Source organism: Zosterops lateralis (assembly GCF_965231275.1).
Source record: "Zosterops lateralis genome assembly, chromosome: 6".
Taxonomy (NCBI): domain Eukaryota; kingdom Metazoa; phylum Chordata; class Aves; order Passeriformes; family Zosteropidae; genus Zosterops; species Zosterops lateralis.
The window spans coordinates 15,070,441-15,090,241 of record NC_139761.1 but is presented as its reverse complement, the minus strand read 5'-3'; the positions used below and the strand labels follow the sequence as shown (position 1 = coordinate 15,090,241).

At 34.5% G+C, this 19,801-nt stretch overlaps 1 protein-coding gene across 4 annotated transcripts in view; it reads left to right on the top strand.

Annotated features, from left to right (window-relative positions):
* Positions 1-19,801, top strand: part of PPP4R4 (protein phosphatase 4 regulatory subunit 4) — a 65,359-nt gene that overhangs the window by 26,935 nt on the left and 18,623 nt on the right. For 2 of the 4 annotated variants that reach the window (XM_083862860.1, XM_083862859.1), the window contains exons 3-11: positions 701-803; positions 7,556-7,703; positions 8,377-8,450; positions 9,437-9,543; positions 12,031-12,138; positions 14,113-14,234; positions 15,775-15,897; positions 18,085-18,254; positions 19,274-19,393. In XM_083862860.1, coding sequence (XP_083718986.1) covers positions 701-803; positions 7,556-7,703; positions 8,377-8,450; positions 9,437-9,543; positions 12,031-12,138; positions 14,113-14,234; positions 15,775-15,897; positions 18,085-18,254; positions 19,274-19,393 — 1,075 coding nt within the window. Of the gene's footprint in view, positions 1-700; positions 804-5,258; positions 5,357-7,555; positions 7,704-8,376; positions 8,451-9,436; positions 9,544-12,030; positions 12,139-14,112; positions 14,235-15,774; positions 15,898-18,084; positions 18,255-19,273; positions 19,394-19,801 lie in introns of those variants that run through there. The other 2 variants (XM_083862862.1, XM_083862861.1) reach the window with 2 other exon arrangements.

Sequence of the window (19,801 nt, the reverse complement as noted above, 5' to 3'; positions counted from 1 at the left end):
TTGCTTTCTGATTCTCTTCTAGGAGTTGATCCACTTGAGTAATTTTTCTTTTCGTCTCGTACTTTTTTAATTGCTGCCTACCATTTCCTTCCCATCCTGCTTTGTTTTTGTTTCTTTTTTCAATTGTGGGATACCATTGAGAGAGACAGAATGAGGAGAAAGATACAAGATGTGTAATTTAACCAACTTTTTACTTCCATTTTTAATCGTGTTTGTGTGCATATGACTATACATCTGACTGCTTTCCCTACAAAAAGGAAATAATGGTAGATTTCTGTTAAAATGTTGTACATTGCGTGCTGTTTTCATGTATGTTTCTATTTGCCTCCTTCCTATGGTTTATCTCTTGTATTGCTATAAGGCAAAAGATTCCATGAAACCACTGCCTTGATCATCTGGTTTGAAAAAGTCTTTCAAAAGTTTTGTATTTTTATGCAAAGCTTCACTAAAAATTAAAACAGTCCATGTAGGAAATTATATATAATAGCTTGATAGGTTGCTATTTTTAAATATGGTCTTCTACTACATATTATTAAAAAAAAAAAAAAAACAACCTCTCTTTGCTTTGCATAAAAAACCTGAATAATGGAGGTTTATTCTTCTTGGTTTTGTCTTATTTTTTAATGAAAGCCATAAGCTTGTAATCATCACAGTAAGTAATTGTATTACTTATTGTATTGTATGTTTATGTTTTTGTAAGTTCTGGTCAGGATATCCAAGGAACAAGTGTGGTGGCAAATCTTCCAGTCCTTATGCGACAGAATCCTGCAGAAACACTTCGTCGGGTTTTACCAAAAATCAGAGTAAGTTTTGTATGTTGAGGTTTGAATGTATCTTTTTCTGCCCGTTTAAGTATTTTTTAACGAAAAAAATTTAAAAAATCACACTTCTATTGCAAACTCAGTCTAGGAGGTGTCAGTCCAGTAGGTCTTCTGCATTAATTCACTGAACTTATAAAGTATTACCGGTAATACTTGTAACAGTTTTTAAAAAATTGTTACAATGGATGGAAAAAAAAAGCAGAAATAATATTATTTAAAACTTCTAAAGATTTACCAGTGTTTTGACAGTTTTTTGAGAATTCTTTTTGAGGACTATCCAGTCCTAATGGTTGATTCTGATGTTCTCAATCTCCTTTCATCCAAACATCAGGATCTTCATGGTGGTGTCCAGAAAACTATAGTTTGCTTTTAGCTGTCTGTGCAATTTCATGTTCTCCCTCTACATTTTTAGTAAGCCACTGATAGCTGTGATAAATGCATGCTGACCATGTAATGTTATATAGTAATTTTGTATAGAGGTATTTTCATAAAGGATATTTGGGTTGTTTAACCTGGAGAAGAGAAGGGTCTGGGTACACCTTATTTTGACTTTTCAGTTCTTAAAAGAGGGCTTATAAAAAAGATGAGGACAAACGTTTTGGCAGTGCCTTTTGCGATATGATGAGGGGCAGTGGGATTAAACTAAAGAAGGGTGGATTCAGACAAGATACAAAGAAGAATTTTTTAACATGAGGATGGTAAAACACTGGAACAGGTTGCCCAGAGAAGTTATGGATGCCCCATCCCTAGAAAGGTTCAAGGTCAGACTGGATGGGACTCTGAGCAACCTGGTCTAGCGGAAGGTGTCCCTGCTCATTGCTGTGGGGGTGGACTAGCTGACTTTTAAAGGTCCCTTCCAACCCAAACCATTCTATGATTCTGTGATTGTGGAGAAGATACCTGTCTCTGTATTTCCACTCTGTCCCAGATATGAACCCTTTCCCAGAAGTGTACAGGTTCATGAAAGGTGTAGTTTAAGGAGCAGCCTTGGCCAAGTAAGACCAAACTAAATCACAAATCCAAATGCAAAACTTAATAATGTTAAAGACCCCTAGGAGGACTCCTGCAGAAGAAGAGGGTTGGAGAGGGCCTTACCAATGTATGCAAGCACCTGACAAAGCAAAGGCAGAGACAGGCTCTTTACAGTGATACCCAGTGACAGACAGAGCTTCAACTGTTGTTGCAGTAAGCACAAACAAACACAGGAGGTTTCTTCTGAACATCAGGAATCACTTTTTCACTGTGTGGGTGACTGAGCAGTGGCACAAGTTGCTTAGAGACGTTATTGCCTTCCTCCTTGGAGGTATTCAAAAGCAGTCTGGGCATGTCTTAGCTGTAACTGGCCCTGCTTGAGCAGGGGGATTGGACAAAATGCCCTCCAGAAGACCCTTCCAGCCTCAGGCATTCTGTGAATATTAGACATCACCTCTCAACTTTATGTTGCCTCCTGAAACATCTGTGATCTCAGGAGATTTCTCTTTCTTAAGACAAACTGTTCCTACTTTTGTCTGGTTATTTAGATTCAGCAAATGGTCAAGAAATAGTTCTCCTCAGCACTAAGGGCTGGTATAGACTGACAGATTGTTTAGACACTTTAAAACATTACAGTGTGTCTGGTTGCTGTCTGCACTATAAGATGCAGGTTAATAGGTATTTTGCTTAAGTATGTATGAGTGTAAAAATGCTTTGAGAAGAATGACTTGAAATTGCGAAGTAATTGGTAACCCTTCAACTTGCACGAAATATCTGCAGTTAGAACCACATTATTCTGACATATGTAATGCAGTCTTTCTAAACCAACCTACTGGCTTCAAGAAAAGTTGGTTTGGGTTTTTTATGCTTACCATACTGAATCCATTTATGCCTCTGGTTTTCTACCCTGAGGGCAGAATTCTTTCTGAAGTTAAGGAGGAATAGGAAACACTGGAGATTTTCAACACTTATTTTTAGGCTGTAGAGAAGTGCTGGTCTTAGCCCATCTTCAATAAAAATTCTAGATGGGAATACAGTTTTTGATTCTAGTTTTAAGGTTTTTTTTTATATAGGGATGAAGAAAATATTTGAAAGTATGATCATTTGCATGAATAGGGCCTAGAGCCTGGAATGTATTTGTACAGTGACAGTTAGATCTCAGTGTGATCTTTGATCAGGGTGTACTTAGTTACTTTGTAAAAGTATCTTCCTGTATAATACTAAAGACATTCAGCTGAAAACAGTATATGAAGAAAGAAGCATTGAAGATAGAAATATTTGAAATGAAGCAGACAACTTTAATAATAAATGCAATCAATCTTTGAGCAAATTGCTCAGAAAAGTAGTGTGGTTTTCATCTTACAGTGTCATTTAAACCCAAACTGGATGACTTCCTAGATGATAAAATAAATGAAACCTAAGTTAATGGGCTCCAGACAGAGGTAAAAAAGTAAAATATAATGAGGTCAGTCTAAATCCAGGCGTTCCTTTCAAGTTTAAGCTTTTTAAACTCAAACTTTGTGGAATGTATAGGAGTTAAGTTCCTTTCTGTGGCAATGCAATTATAAAGCCAGTTCTTCAATGGTGTTCTGTTATCTAATATTATTTATCTGTAATAGAAGTAAAGTGATGTTGTAGCCATGTGCACTGCACTTTTAACTGCAAAACTGTTTTTGACATTGTTAACCTGACCTTTTTTTTTTTTTTTTCTTAACCTTGTTTTTATTGGAGGAATCATCCTGACCATTAAATGGAAACTTTTATAGTCTGTAAAGGCATAATTGAACTCAACTGCGATTAGAGTCTTGCAAATGTAATCTGCCCTTGCAGGAAAATAAACTGATTTAAATTACTGCACTAGGTTCTACTTCTTTAGGTTGGGAGTAGTTTCATTTGTGAAATCAAATTGGCACATGAAAAACTAATTTTGTAGTAGTTTCAGAGGGCTGTTTATTTGGAAGTATTGTCACCATATAATTGCATAAGGAAACCAGTGTACTTAGCATGCTTGCAGACACCCAAAGCTAAATTAATGTTTTTATTAGAACTGAGGATAAAGCAGATGAAGAAAGAAATAAATGCAAGGAATATTCAGTCTGAATACATTGCAAATTTGTATTTAATTTGTGAAAAATTGGTAAATCTGGTTACTTCTAGAGATATAGAAATGGGTGTATGCAAATTGCTTATCATTCTGTGAAATCTAATTAAATTAAAATTTTATCAAAGACACTATTTAACATAAGTGTTTTAGGTCTCAGATGAGTAAAATCAATACATCAATAAATGTGACATACATAAGTAATTAATTGTCAGTATTTTGGTTATGCTATTTAAACAAACCTACAGTATATAATTTAGATGTTAACGTAGGAATGAGATTAGGAAGGTGTTTTTTAAAATTCTGCCGTTAAAATGAAATTGTATCCTTGTATGTGTTGTTCTGCATAGAGAGCCCACTCTGGATTTCTGCATGCACCTCCTCATGAACCTTGGAAGTCATTGAAATGCAGATCTAGGGAAAGCTTCGACATTCTTACAAGCATTTCTCTTTGTGCACAAAATGGCTCTTTTCAGATGATGTTAATAGTATTTTTCCTGCTTTCCATCTTTGGGCTCTGCAACCAAAAGTGATGGAGGGAGATTGCAGGTGTCTATCTGAATGACTAATAAACATTTTTCCAAATGCTGTGATTGCAGAGAACTGTGCTTATTCTTCTTGTTGTGTATACATCAAGCTTTATTCAGTGTTGTCTGATTAGTTCCAAACTGATTTTCGTAGGTAGTTATTTTCCTAATATATCAGCCTCCTCTTGAAAGCTTTTCTTTTCCATAGCTGATTTTATAGTTTAAGAAAAGGTGGGGTGATTTTCGTCCTTCCTTATACTTAACGTTAATTTTAATGTCCATTCTTATTGTATCCTTGAGCTTCTGTAATCTCCATTATTTCTGTGTCTTTTAGTCTTAAATGAAAATTTCTATCATACCACTGCAATCAGTAAAATGATTTGCCTATGTCTCTGCTTGCAGCATTCCTTCAAAAGAATTCTGTTGTTGCAGGACAAAATGTTGATTTAAACTAGAGGTGAATTTTCTTTTTTCCAATTAATGGAATAAGCCAAGTTTTCTAATTTGATGTCCGAGTTTAACTTGTAGACATTAGAATAGTTAAGAACATGCTAATACCCTTAAATTCCATTAAATATGCTTGTCTGAATAAGATAGGGAGAGCTTTTTTAGTCTGGAATGAAAATTTGTGGAGTATCCATGTATAGAAGAATACATTACTTTCTAAATAAATAAATTTAAATTAAGTAAATTTAAGTTACTCAGCTTGGGTTGTATGAAAACGGAAAGAGGAAACCCATACATTTCCAAATGCAGAACTGTACAGTTCTGAGTGTAAACATCAGTGCAGGCAGGTGTGTAAGCAGTCTAGAAATTTATATTTCAATGTCTCCCGAGGTCCATGAGGAGGCACATCCAGAGAATGTGTTCTCACACATGACTATCCAGAGTTATGGGGATCAGTGGAGGAGGCTATTTGGAAACTTTGTTTGTTGGTAAGTAACCCTGTTTGTATTGCGTACAAAGTAAATATGTACGGAAAATTGAATTCATAGAATCACAGAATTATTTAGGTTGGAAAAGACCTTTAAGTTCACCAAGTCCAACTGTTAACCTGGCACTGCTCCATAATTTTCTGGTCTGCACTGCTGTGTTAGCATCTATAGTGTGTAGATAGTGCTCTTGGTTCTCTTGGTGATGTTTTTTTGAACAAGTGTAAGCCAGAATCCCAGAAAAGTATGGACAGATATTCTGATCCCAGAAATATTCGAAATACAAAATCGGTGGGTGTCCTTATTCTTTCTTGTCTGTGGCTGTAAGAGCAATGGTGGAACAAGGACAGTCTGTGGAAATAAGAAGAAGGCAGTTTCTGTGGGTATTGAATGCAAATATTTTGTTGGAAAGCAGCACAGTGCTGTTTCTTTTTTTAATTTATGGGAGCAAGGACACAAAGAATCTCTTTAGAAAAAAACATAGTTTTAAACTGAGACAGGTCTTGAGAGATAAGTTATGGTTCTCCTTGAAACAAGCTAATAATTTCTGTGTACATTTGCATGTACAAATGGTTTGATATTTGTAGAATGAAAACTTCTTGGTTTTTATCAAGTCAAGTAGTAATTTCTCAGATGTTCTCTACAAACTATTTTCTCAGCAAAATTCCTGTGATATGCAAAGCTTGGAGTCATAGAATCATTAAATTTGGAAAAACCCTAAGATTATTGAGTCCAATTGTTTACCCAGCACCACGATTATCACCATGTCCCTGAGTTCCATATCCGCATGCCTTTTGAACATTTGCAGGAGTGGTAGTTCCACCACATCCCTGGCAGCCTGTTCCAATGCCTGACCACCCTTTCAGTGAGGAAAGCCACTCTCCAGCCACTCTGTCCCCAGCCTGTAGCCCTGCATGGGTGTTGTGTGACCCAGGGGTAGGACCCAGCCCTTGCCTTTGTTGAACCTCAGAGCATCGGCCTTGGCCTGGTTATTAATTAAGATATTAAACAGGACGGGCCTCAACACTGAGCCCTGGGGATTCCCACTTCTATCTGGCTGCCAACTGGATGTAATTCCATTCACCAATACTCAGGACCTGGCCATGCAGCCAGTTTGTAACTGAGTGCAGAGTCCAATCCATAAGCAACCATGCACTTAGGTGCAAAATTATTATTGTTTTTAATCTGATCCAGACATTTTTATTTTCAATTAAAAGTCCAGTTTGTTTTTGATTTTTGGTGAGTGATCTGAGAAAACACTGTTCGTATCAAGCACTTTAAAAAAGAAGCAAACCCACATATATAGAGTGCTAAGTAGGAAATGCAGGCTTTAAACTCCTACTGAATTTGGAATCACTTGTAAAATGAGTATAATGCTTTAGTAGTAGAACAATGAACATTTTATTTTCTCGTGAAATAGAAAGACACACTTAGAAAAGTAAACAAATGGTACACTTAGTTGACAGATTTACAATTACCAATACTTACAATGAATGCTGTGTCAAAGATTGCATCCTGCATGGTCTGTGCATAAATCTGAAATTGAAAATTTAATATGCCTGTTTTCAAATTTAAAAAATAGTAATATTTCATTTCAATATATTAACTTTGTTTAACTTTTGAATGGATGATTTTAAAGACAACCTAATTAATGACATTCTTGTGTGTCAGAGCTCAGAAGTACTAAATGTTTAGTTAGCTAGGTAAATATTCTAGTGTATCTTGTTTTATTCTTAAGACTATATATAGGTACTTTTCATTTGCATTCCATGTTAGTCGAGGGATAAAATTTAAATTGTCTTCTGCTATTTTACTGTCTAGGAATGCAGGAATGAATGAATGAAAAACTTTTTATTTTAATTCATGTGCATAAACAGCAGAAGTACAATTGTTGGCTGGTCTGTTTCTACCCCTCATTTTGTAAACTAGAAAAATCCACACATTGCATTGATGAAACTTAAAGTCACAAAAGATATTATAAGTACCTTCTTATTTCTTACAAGATTCATGATATATCATGATATATCAAGAAAATTAATTGTCTGCAATAAATTGCTGTTAAGAGAAAATAATTTTACAGCAAATTTTGTAGTTAACCCAAGTTGTTGCATATTAATTCTAAAAGTGAATGTAAAAATTTGGATGTTCTTTCAGTACATTTCTGCCTCACTTTCTAAATTTTTATAATTTGTAATTGTACAGGAGGTTCTACATGTTGCAGGAGTGGAAATGCAGTTAACAGCTGCTGTTTCTTTTTTGACTGTTCTGCAAGAGGAGTCGGTGTCCATTCATACGTACTCCCACTCCTTCCTACACATCATTCTTCAGAACCTGGAACACAGAGATGCAGGTCGGGGCTGTACAGCTACTCTGATGGCTGATGACCTCTACATGTTTTGTTTCCCTAGTGACCTTACAATACTGTATCAACAGTGCAACCACTGTGACCTTGTGTCTAGACTTGCATGAATGAAAAGATTTTGGCATGACGACCACTTTCATACTGATATTTAAATGTAATTCTGATTGAAGCAAAAAAACCCCTCTCACTTTGTCTGAAGGATTAAATCCGAAAGTTGTTTCTGAGTCTGGGCTTCTCCTAAAGTGCCAACGTTTTGTGGCTGAGAAAATGGAGGGAGGATGGTTGACATTTCTTCTGTGTTGATTATTTTTTCTTAATTTCTTTGACACTAATTTTAGAATACCAAGGAAAAAAAGGTCTGTTGTGTGACTAGAAAGTTTCAGTGCTTCTAAATGAGGGAAATTAGCTTTATAAAGCAATTAGACTAGTTATAATTTTATATAGGAATTGGAAAGGGAAAAGAAACAGGGGAAGACTTTGCTTCATACCTATCCTACTTCTTACTCTGAAGTCTTGAATGTTAATATAGTGGTTTTCAGATACATAGTTCCTTGAAGACGTGTGTAAAAAGTTAAAGCAAATTTTGTAAAACTGATGTATATTTTGGTTTAGTTGTATGTGCAATATAAGACATCACATATAACTCATTTCTTTTAAACAGGTGTCAGCAATGCATGGTTAGAAACTCTTCTTGCTGTAATAGAAGCTTTACCAAAAGAAACTGTCAGACATGAGGTAATACTAATCTCTCATGCTAACATAAAAGAATATTAAGATTGTAAGACTGTATTTCCCTGCAAGTTTTATTCACCTCAGTCAGATTAGTGGCAGTTCTATATCTGTGAAAATGGTAATTGTGGATTGTGGTTGTGGAACACACTGTAAGAGACAAATGAGCAAAAAGGTGAGACAGGAAGATTAGCTTAAAAAAATAGTGTTCTTCAGCAAATAAAGTCAACACTTACACTCCACTGTAACACATCCACTGCACTTTGTATTCTCAGTAACGTTTCCTGCATCCTGTTTTGGTTTACAGGATAGTATCTCACTTTATGTCTTAATGAAGAAACTACATTTTTTTTACTATTGAACTACAATTCTAATAATCTGCTAAATGGAACTGAATGCTGGAGATGCATTGTTTAGTGTATTTCAGTAGTTCTTGGTGTACCAAAAACTCTAATGCACTGCACTCTTAATTTTTCACTGTGTAGCTCAAGAAGGAAGAAGAAAATCTGTCCCTAAGTTATAATGCCAGTCTCCTTTAGTCTGCTAATTTATTCACTTTTAAGTATTCGTATTTTGTTGAGATTAAAAGCTTTGCAGCAGACATATTGACTGTGTGTATAATTTAAAACAATATGGAGACTTAAATATAAGATTGTTTGTGTAGTACAAAAATTCTCATTAAAATAAGAGTAAAATCCAAAACTGTTTAAAAAAACATCTTCTAAAGGGTAAAAAATTAGGTTGGAAGAAACATAGAGAAATTATTCTAGTCACCTCCAAAATCTAATTGCAAAGTAATTTCAAAGATGTCATTTAAATAAAATCGACTATTAGTGTGCATAGGCACCATTATTGTTAGTACTGATTAATTCAGTGAAAAGGTTAATGACATTTGGGATAAGTTTTTCTAGATTTTTTTTTTAAAGAAGAGGAATACTTTATTTAATGCTCACAATTTTTCTGCTCATATTTCTTCTTTTTTTTCCATGCAGATCCTGAATCCACTTGTTTCCAAAGCACAACTTTCTCAAACACTTCAGTCCCGCTTAGTTAGTTGTAAAATCATGGGAAAAGTAGCTAACAAATTTGAAGCTCATATGTAAGTAGGCTGTCAATATATTTTCATTCCACAGTGTAAACTAGTATTTCTTCCTTACTGGACAAAAACTACTACAAGAAAAGTAGACTTTATTGCAAAAAATGATTTTTTTTTTCACAGACTCCTTTCATTATTTAACTAGCATGTCCAGACTTGCTGATGTTCATCATTTTATAACTTGAATTTGTATGTTCTTTCACACATTTGAATGGATACCATTTTCATGCCACTCTTCCATATTGTTTTTCTTACTAGAAAATAAACCACGCAGTGGATTTCTTACTTACAGGCACAGAACACAACTTCATCCCCTTAGAGTTTCTTGTCAAAGAAAGAGGAATTCCATTCCTAACTTTTTGTTATGTGACCAAATTTAGCATGTAGATCTGGTTTTTTCCATCCCTAATTAAAATGTAGATATATCAGGAACTACTGCTCTTCCCTGATACTATCCAGCCCTTAGGTTCAGTATCTGTGAGTCTGGACAGAAGAGGATGCAATGATGAAAGTAAATCTGAGTCACTCATCTGCCCAAAGCAGTTGGTGTGGTACATTCCTTGGTCAGTTTACTCAGGCTTATGATAGTAGGACCACTTCACCAAATGTGTTTGCTCTCTGAGCAATCCAACACAACGCGACTGTGAATTACAGTAGAAACCCACCATGGGCCACTAAATGCCCAGAAACTGTCTGTCTGAGGAAGTCCATTCTAATAATTTTGATCTGCCCCAAAATGTAAGAATTACAGCATAACAGAAAGGAAGAACAACAGGACAATATGAAAAGACATTTAAGAATAAATTTCCTTAGATTATTTTTTCTTCAGTAAAAAAGAACTAGAAGCACTAGTTCAGTAAAAAAGAACTAGAAACACTAGAGAGTAAAAGGAAACTGTCTAAATCTTAATTTGATGTTTAGACTATACTTGTTGGACATTCAAAAATTAATGAAAATGGTATAGTAGTATTTTTTGAGAATGTTACCAAATCTTTATATTCCAAGTCTCTAGGACTCTGTCAGAACAGCCATTGCATTTATTTATTTGATATTACATTCTCATGGAAATAAGTGACTTTAGGGATTACTTGGAATCTTATGTGGAAATATAGTGGTGATAATTAGGAGCCATGATAATCACATCTTTTGTGGTGTTTCTTCAACATGATTCCTTGCTGTTCAGAAGGAATCCCCTCGTTTCAGTAAACATGTCTTAGCACCTTTTCTGCACAGCCACTACATATTAAGAAGGATAATTCAGAATTTTCTGGGACATCTTGGTCTTCTGGTAGAGAGCTCTGAGTGCAGTTCAGAGGCCTGAAGAGAGAGCTGGGTCTTCAGGTATGGAATGTGGCAGGCTGAGTAAAATTCAGGACACACTCTCATTCTTCTTTCAGAAGGGCTCTTGGTACATGCCCAGAAGACATATCTAACCTCAGGAGAAGGCAATATATAAGCATATCTTCACTTTCTTCTACAGAATGGCACAGTTTTTCCTCTTAAAATTTATGCTGTAATTAAAAACTTCTATTTGATGTTACTCCCAGGTTATTTATATCCTATCCTTGTCATGAAACATTAGTTTTTCTACCCTCTGTTCCAGTGTTCCAAGTTAAAAAAGTCTCTTTCTTTTTTTTAATGTACCCTCTAATTTAGTGTGTTCTAAACACTCCCAAGATTGTACAATTTTTGAAACTTGAGGCAAAATTTTTCTGCAAGAAGTAAATTAATTTTCACTGGAATGAATGGAGGCTGTGCAAGCTGGCTTGAAAATTGGCTTGTCAGTGTCTACATATTATTTATCTTGAGTTTTCCAATAACATAAGGATTTTTATAGAGATAATTTATGAATACTTATGACAGAACCTTGGGCAGTGAAAGGGAACACAATGGCTGATTCTGCCAAGTTGTAATATGTGTTTATACTGAAATAGGAATCAAATTTTTTATTTTGTATCTGCCATTGATTTACATGAATACTTGGTCTACTACCCTGAAGATATTGCAATATTCAAGCTTTTAATCTTCAATTCTTTTTCTCCTTTCTTCCTAATTATGTCTTGGGTGATACCTGCATATCAAAGATGAGGTATTACAGACATTTAATTGGGATTTGCATTTCCATGTATATAATCTTTTTATTCTTTCAGTGGCTGTCCAGAAATTGTACTGAAGATGGCTATTAAATGAGGACAGCATTCTATTACAGTAGTACCTACTATTTTTGTAGTTTATAAGAAATAATAGATGAAATACGAGCAAATTATAATGACAGTAAATATTCCTTTTCCTGTTTCTTTGTAGCACATATTTGCATCCAGTGTACAATATTCTTTTCTAATTGCTGATTATCAGAAAAATCATTTACTGTGTGTGATAAATTAGTAGTATATGGGATAAACAATTAATATATGAGTAAAGTTCAGTGCTACTCAATAGATTTTATATATTCTTGTTCCATGTGTTAATAAAAAATGTTCACATCTTTAGTATTAAAAGAGAGGTTCTTCCATTGGTAAAATCACTGTGCCAGGATGTGGAATATGAAGTCAGAACTTGCATGTGTCGGCAACTGGAACATGTAGCTCGAGGAGTAGGGTGAGTGCAATTTACCTGACTGATCTTAAATGCAGATTATTTCTCTAAAATGTTGACCTAAAAACGCCTTTTAAAATTGCTGAATTCATGCATACTCAGTAATGAATTTGGAATGTACAGATGTGTTCTTAGTAATTGGCTGTTGGTAGTTGTTTCTTTTCTACTTTTAGATTTTTCTTTCTCTTTTATAGTAAAATTGCTGAACCATAAACCCAGCAGTTTTTTTGTAAATAATGGCTTCATTTATTTCTTCTTGAAATTATCTCAATTATCATTTGGTGGTATTTGGCTTACTTGAAAATTCTGACAAATATGAGCAGTTTTAATAATTATTGTGCAGTGTTTTGAGAAAGGATGCTAAATGTAAGCAAACTTCAGCTCAGTATCAACTTCTGCTCGAAGCTAGAAGGCCTTCAATATTCACACATAGGATTGAAAAAGTCTGGAACTTAATAAAAGAAAATGTTAATTACACGATTGGTCTCTGAGTGAATATTTTAAAATTTGAGGTCTCTCTACCTGTTATTTTGTCAGGGAGGAAAAAAAGCAGCAACTTCTACAGAATTGAAAATCTATCAAGTAACATTCCTTACCCAGTGCTAGACAGCAGAGATAGATTAGATCTTATACTAATAAGTAACCATACTGGAAAGGAAATTTTCTTAATTCTGTTTAGTGTCTTTAAAATGAACTAAATTTCACTTATTCTGTGTGGGAGTTGAAAGTTTGAAAACTTCATAGGTATTTTGCAGCGGCAAATAACAGCATTACTGGTAATTTACCCTGCCTTAGAACAGTGGGTTTGATGGGGCTAAATACATGGTTATCAATCAATGGTCTGTCCTGTGTATTTTTCTTTGATTCTTTCCTCACCAACTTTTATTTTTAGCATTAATTTATTCGTTCTCTCTCTGAAGCTTTTACTTAATCCCTTCTCAATGCTTTAGATGATTTAATCTCATGAGAAATGGTGAGCATTGAGTACTTTCAGTATGGAAGCTATTCCAGTGTGTCATGTGGAGGATGAATAGGTAGTAGGTAAATTAAAAAATAACTAAACAGACATGAGGAAATTTTCAAATATTGAAGGTGTAATGTGACAACAATCAAAATGCTTATTTTTTCTAGTTAGTGTTATTGTCACTAAATGATCTATCATTTTCTCGTAATTTTATTTGAAATTTTAATCATTTGCTTGGAAGAATACTCTTAACACCACTTGATTTGTTGGTAAATATAATAAACTCTGTTAGGTGCAAATCACTTTGATGCTGATTATAAATATTTGAAAGGATTATTGTTTATATTGACTTACAAAAGGGGCAGCTGTTACTGCTTTAGTCTGGTTTGAAGGGATATTTTTATTTCGGCATCCTAGAGTTAAGTATTAGTAATATGTTAGTAGGTCAGTACATACCAAGGCAAAAAAGGACAAGCTGAACCCTTTCTTTACTAGTTTAAACCAAGGCCAAAAGCCAGAGATTAGACTAGTTGGGAAATTGCATCTTCTCTGAGCAGTAGATGTTCTCTCTAAAGATGACTCATCTTTGATGTATAAAATTTCCAGACACTTCAATCCAACATGGCTCATACTTATTAAATTTTGGCTTTGGACCATCATATTGAGCATATTTGATCATAAGAATTTTCTTAGAGATACAGTGAAATAGCTGGAGTCCTTTGATTTTTTTCAGACTACATTTTCTCTAATTTATTTTGAGCTAATTTGAATGTTTTTTTAATGATAAAGTTTTGCATTTAAAATTTGCATATTTCTTTGGTTGATGAAAAAGAAAAGTCCTGAGATTGACTGGAGGTTTTTATTTGACTTTAATTTCCTTAGAACTTTGTCAGTTTTTTCTTCTTGACTACTGAAGAAATATCTAAATGAGTATTTCAAGGAAGAATTCTGTTTTGCAGTGGCAGTATTGTTTCATTGGAAGTTTTCTTTTGACTGCTTGCTTCACATTGCAGGACAGAACTAACAAAAACTGTGGTGCTTCCTGAGTTAGTGGAACTGGCAAGAGATGAGGGCAGCAGTGTACGCCTGGCAGCTTTTGAGACCTTAGTCAATCTGCTCGATATGTTTGATGCAGGTATAAATTTAATTTAGGCTTACTAGCCCAATTCGTACTGCTCTAGTGCACCTTATAATTGTATTTAAATGCTTTTTGTTCTGACTGCACTATTCAGAGATTTCTGATTTTATTTTGATCATTGCTTTGTCCTTTATATTTCCTCGTATTTCTTGTCTTGCAGTGCTTTATATGCAGAAAGGTTTAAGGGCGGTGAGCTAGTTGTCCATGGAATCAATTACCATATTCCAAGTTTCTAATATAATATGCCTAAATGGAATGAGTAAAATTACTGTATAAATTATAGGAATGTTGAGTTGCTAGTATTTAATCAATTATTGTAGTGCTATCAGTACACAGAATACAAAGTATTAACTCAACAAAAATGTACTATACAGGAACTTGGTGATGAATTACTACAATATATGGTTATATTTAAGCCATATAAAGAAGTGGACAAGGAAAAGAAAAAAATAATAGAGTTTTGGGGAGACTACTGTGAATGGACTTTTTAGCAGTTAGTGTTTATATCTGTAAGTATGATAGTAGGTTAATTTTCTAATTCCTGAGCCTCTGTATTGATGCTATCAAGTTTGTGCCTCTCTTTTCACCTCTCAGTCTTCACTCCTCCTCCCCCCACTCCCTGCTGTAACTACTGCTTTGAGTTACTGTAAGAGGCTTAGAGAAAGCAATCAGGAGTTATTTACAGGTTTTTAAGGAATGTTTCTAGAAACTGGGTTTGTGTGGGTTTTGCTTTCATGGCTGAACTAGAAAATTAACACTTCTGAAGGTAGATGACCCAAAATTATATCCTAGAGTTTCTCTCCCACAATATCAAAATATTTCTTCAGGCCATCTTAACTTTGTTCAGCCACAATTAGTTGCTGAATTTTGCTGTTGATCTGACCATTAAAAAAATCGTGATCCCTTTAAAACTCAAACATTTTAATACAATGATTTTATTTAAAATAAGTCCAAAGATACAAATTTCTTCAAACATTTGCCCCTTTATTTTATAACGATGCAGAGTGTTTGGATTTGGCCTTAGTTTCTGAATTTTTTTTCCTGTGTCCTTAATTATTGTGTTTGTCTGTGAATTTGTTGTGTACCAAAACTTTTGAATCACTTTTCAATAGGTTTAAAAAATTAACTTGCAGCATATCCTGATTTTTCTATTTACTGTTACAGTCATGTTCAGTCTTGATCTCCCTGTATTCCTACTATTGGAGGAAATCTTGTAGGAATATTGCAGTGTTCTTTCTCTCTCTGTATTCTCATTGGATGGAGAAGGTAGTGACTGTTTATTTATTCTCTGCCTCACCCTCTGCTGGGGGATGCTTTTTAACTAACAACCAACAAACAAATGAACAAAACAGGAAAGGTTCTAAATTTAGGATCATTCTCTCTATCTCTGGTTTTGTACCTTCAGTGAGTGCCTGCCAGGAGAAATCCTGAGAATGTTAAATGAAATTTTTCTCAATTTCTTACAGAAATTCAGTCTCTGTGCTCTTTTTAAAATATTGACAAATGGTGAACTCTAAAAATTTCTTTTGTTTTTCAGATGATCGGAGTCAAACTGTTCTCCCATTAGTGAAATCGTTCTGTGAAAAATCCTTCAAAGCAGATGAATCTATCCTAGTTTCTTTATCTTTCCATTTAGGGAAACTTTGTAATGGACTATATGGTATGCTTTAATTTCTTTTTAAAAATCTTAAGACTGTGGGAAGATTGGAGAATTTGAACCCCTTGGAAATACCCAGATTTGAGTGTATCAAATAAAATGGTAGTTGGTTAGATTTTGGATATTTCCTCTTATTGTGACCATCTGAGTATTGTTTATTGTTGTTTTTGTGTTGTTTAGACAGGGTCAAAGATGGAAACATGGTGTTTTATCTTTATTGGTTTGTCTGATTTATTTGGGTGTTCTGGAGCTTGTGATTGGATGATTGAATTTTTGAAACTAGAAACCTTTGAAAACATTATGATGTTAACTTTGTTCACTTCTGTGCTTGATCTCCTTTTTAAGGCACAGTGCAGAGTGTGGCCCATGAGGAACTTCAGGGGAGAAAGGAGATCTAATGCCAGGCAGATTCCCCAGCTGCAGCTGAGGGCACATCTGTACTCATAATTTTTAGACCCATAATTCGTACTTCAATTTTCACTTGAGCACAGCACAACTTTCCTTGATAATTCTGCCCACCATATATTACCTGTGGAGGAACAGCATAGAAACATTATAATTTCCCCCTAGACTCTTAAATCCTTTGATCTTTGCTACAGCTCTTTAAAATGAACCTTCATGATTATATTAGAGACTGTGAAATTGACCATTGCTTCAATACAGATTACTTGACATGGCTGTTCCACAGTGTCAAAATGTTATTTTCAGAAACAGAGATCTAGGACAGTCCATCCTGTGTTTATCATGTTTTTCCAGTCTTCTTTTCTCTAGGTTAAATGATTAATTCCTGATCTTTCTTCACCTCTGAACTCCATGTGACAAATTCATATTTTTCTTGAAGTGTTACACCCTAGTATACTTGAATGAAGTGAAAGGGTTACTTCATGTGTCTGGCCTGATACATTGTTCTTCACATTTTTTCAGTATGAAAATTTGCTTTTTTAAAAAGATCTAGCAGCTAGTTAGTCTTTCTATTTCCTGGCCTTGTGCAGGTGATGCAGATCAGGCTAAGCATGGTGCCTTACTGCTGTTCTAATGGAATAGTAGTCTAAAGTTTTAAGACCATATGTTCAGTTACTGAAGATCATTTTAAACTCTATCTTCTGAAAAATAAGTAGTCTCTCTCCTTGGTTGATTCTTTCAGAATACTGAATAAGCCAAATCTCTTGTCTAGCATCCAGAAAATCAATGAAAATACTGAATAGTACCACAGCTGGGATAGAACTTATTTTATACAGTGGCCTGTCTTGTCAGTAGCACATGGGTAGTCTTCTCTTGGTTTTTTTTCCAAGCAGTTTTGGAGCACCTTTATAGTTTTTAACCTATCATTCCTGTTCCCTTGTTGTGAAACTCACGACCTTTACTGCCTCTTTTGTTTCACAGGTTCTGTTAGCCCATACTAGAAGAAAACCGAATCTGTTTGACAAGTTTTCCTTTTGCCATGTTGGCTACTGCTGTTTTTTGGGGGGTGTATGTGGGTGTATGTGTGCGTGTGTTGCTATTTTGTAGTAGACTTTTTAAATTTCTTTTTTTGTTTCAATTTTTTCAAACGTGAAGTAACCTGACTTACATAATTATATGTTTGTCCTTTCCCTCTCCAGCTGTTAAATATCAATACCACTTCAACCCTTTTCTGTTCTGTTATTTGCCTTATTTAAGATTTCAACAACTAGTACTTAAGTATTTTGAATACTGGAATGAAGCACATCTGACTGCAGATGCACATCTGACTTTCGAAAACCTCTTGTTTAAGATCACTGACCTGTTACTTCTCTGCTTAAAGCTTGAATATATGTCAGAGTTATTAATTGTACTCAGCCTGATGATACTAGTGGAATTTGAAAAAGAAAAAATAATTAAACATTTCAGCCTTCTTGATACCAATCACTTGTAGCTTTCCTCCCTCTCTAGAATATAAAATTGAGCCTTTCCTTGATTATTCTCTTATTAGTAATGTACTACTTATAGTTTTTGAATTGTTCTTGCTAGTTACATTCCAGTTTGTTCTAAGTACTTGTGTGTTCTGGTTATACTCTGCTAAATTCAAGGGGAGTGGGAGGCAGCAGAGTGATAAAATTAAGATATTTGATAAATTTAAAAATAAGCTTTGTTTGGGTACATTATTAATAGCATTTGTAATGAGGAAAGTTTGTTGTTTTGTTTGGTTTGTTTTTTTTTTCTTTTTTTGAGGCATTTTTACTCCTGAACAGCACTTGCGGTTTTTGGAGTTTTATAAGAAGCTTTCCACACTGGGTTTACAGCAGGAAAATGGACATAATGATAATCAACTACATCTGCAAACTCTGGAACAGGAAAAGAAATATATTTCAGTGAGGAAGAACTGTGCTTACAATTTTCCAGTAAGTAATACTAATTTAAGGTTTAATATTAATTTGTAGTGTGCATATGGTTTACCGAATAGCACTATACAAGTGATAGAGGAGTTATTCCCAAATTCTTCATTGTTAGCTAGATTTTAGCTCTTTCCTGCAAAGTTTCAGTTAGTGAGGTTGTCCAGAAGACTTAGCAGGAAGTACTACTCTTTGCAGAGCCTCAGAAAATTATTGGCAAATTTTGACTGAGGAAATGTTGTTCTAAGAGTGTACTGATCTTATTCTTTCCTACGCATTTCTCCAAATGCTTAGCACAAAGGATTTGGGAAAAGGTCTGTGAAACAGAGTCCTCAGTTTCAAACCACTTGAATCTACACTTTCACTTTCACTGTGTGTCACATCATTCTGGGGAGCTGGAGATTGAAACTGGATGCTCAGGTTGATGCTTTAGTCACGTTCCTGCCTGATTACAGAAAGTCTTCAATTTTATGCAAAGTTTTTAAATATACCAGTCGTATTTTTATAAATCTATTTTGTATTTTGACATTCTGCATTTGCATTCAATGAAAACATGTTTGTACCAAGAGCCAATAGACAATTATTTTTTCTTCTGCCTTTTGAAGGCAAGCACACTGTATGTAGGTAGACATCTGTTGGTTTATTTGAGCAAAACCAAGGTATGTACAAACACAATCTTATTGAAATTCAGATTCTTGCTTTGCTGCTTGCTGAAATGTTCTTTGTTTTTGAAGTATCCATTTACAGTTTTTGCTAGAGTACAGAAACGTTAACAATATTTGTAAATCTGAAGTTTTATATCTGATTGTTTTAGTCCTTATCTTCAGAAAAACAGCCTGCAGCATGTCTGGAAGACAAATAAATTTGGTTTAGTTCTCAACTCTGGATTTTTTCTGGTTCTTGTGTTTTAATAAGGCCAGTAAAACCTCCACACAATGACAACCTGTTATCTCTCAAGTTCATCTGATAATCTCTTTTAGTGTCATCCTTTAGCTGTGTAGTTAAAAAAGGACTTTATCCTTCCACAGGCCATGATTGTTTTTGTGGATCCAAAGAATTTCCATTTAGAACTTTATTCTATATTCTTCTGCCTTTGTCATGACCCTGAAGTTCCTGTCAGATATACCATGGCCATAAGCTTCTTTGAAGTAAGTCTACAATGGTTCTTTGTTACTGCACACATGGGTTAATTTTATTTTGTTTTTGTCTTTAAGCTTACATTTGTGACTGTTCAACCAAAATAAAGAGTTTTGAGAAAATGTATTTAAATTATTTAGTTCATCAAGAGTGTTCAGTTCCTTCTAACCTCTGTATATACCCATATACACACATTATTTAATTAAGTTGTGTGACATTTGGCTACAAGAGATTACTGCTAGGTCACATTGTAAGGAGCAAAAGCTAAAAGAAACTTTTGATGATCTAGTACCACAAACATAAATAAATGTAGTAACTATAATACTTGGAAGTTTTTCAATACTATTAGAAAACAGACAAATGGGAGAAAAGAACTTCCCCCTTTTGTGCCTGAAAACTTTTAGAACTGTAGTTTCCTG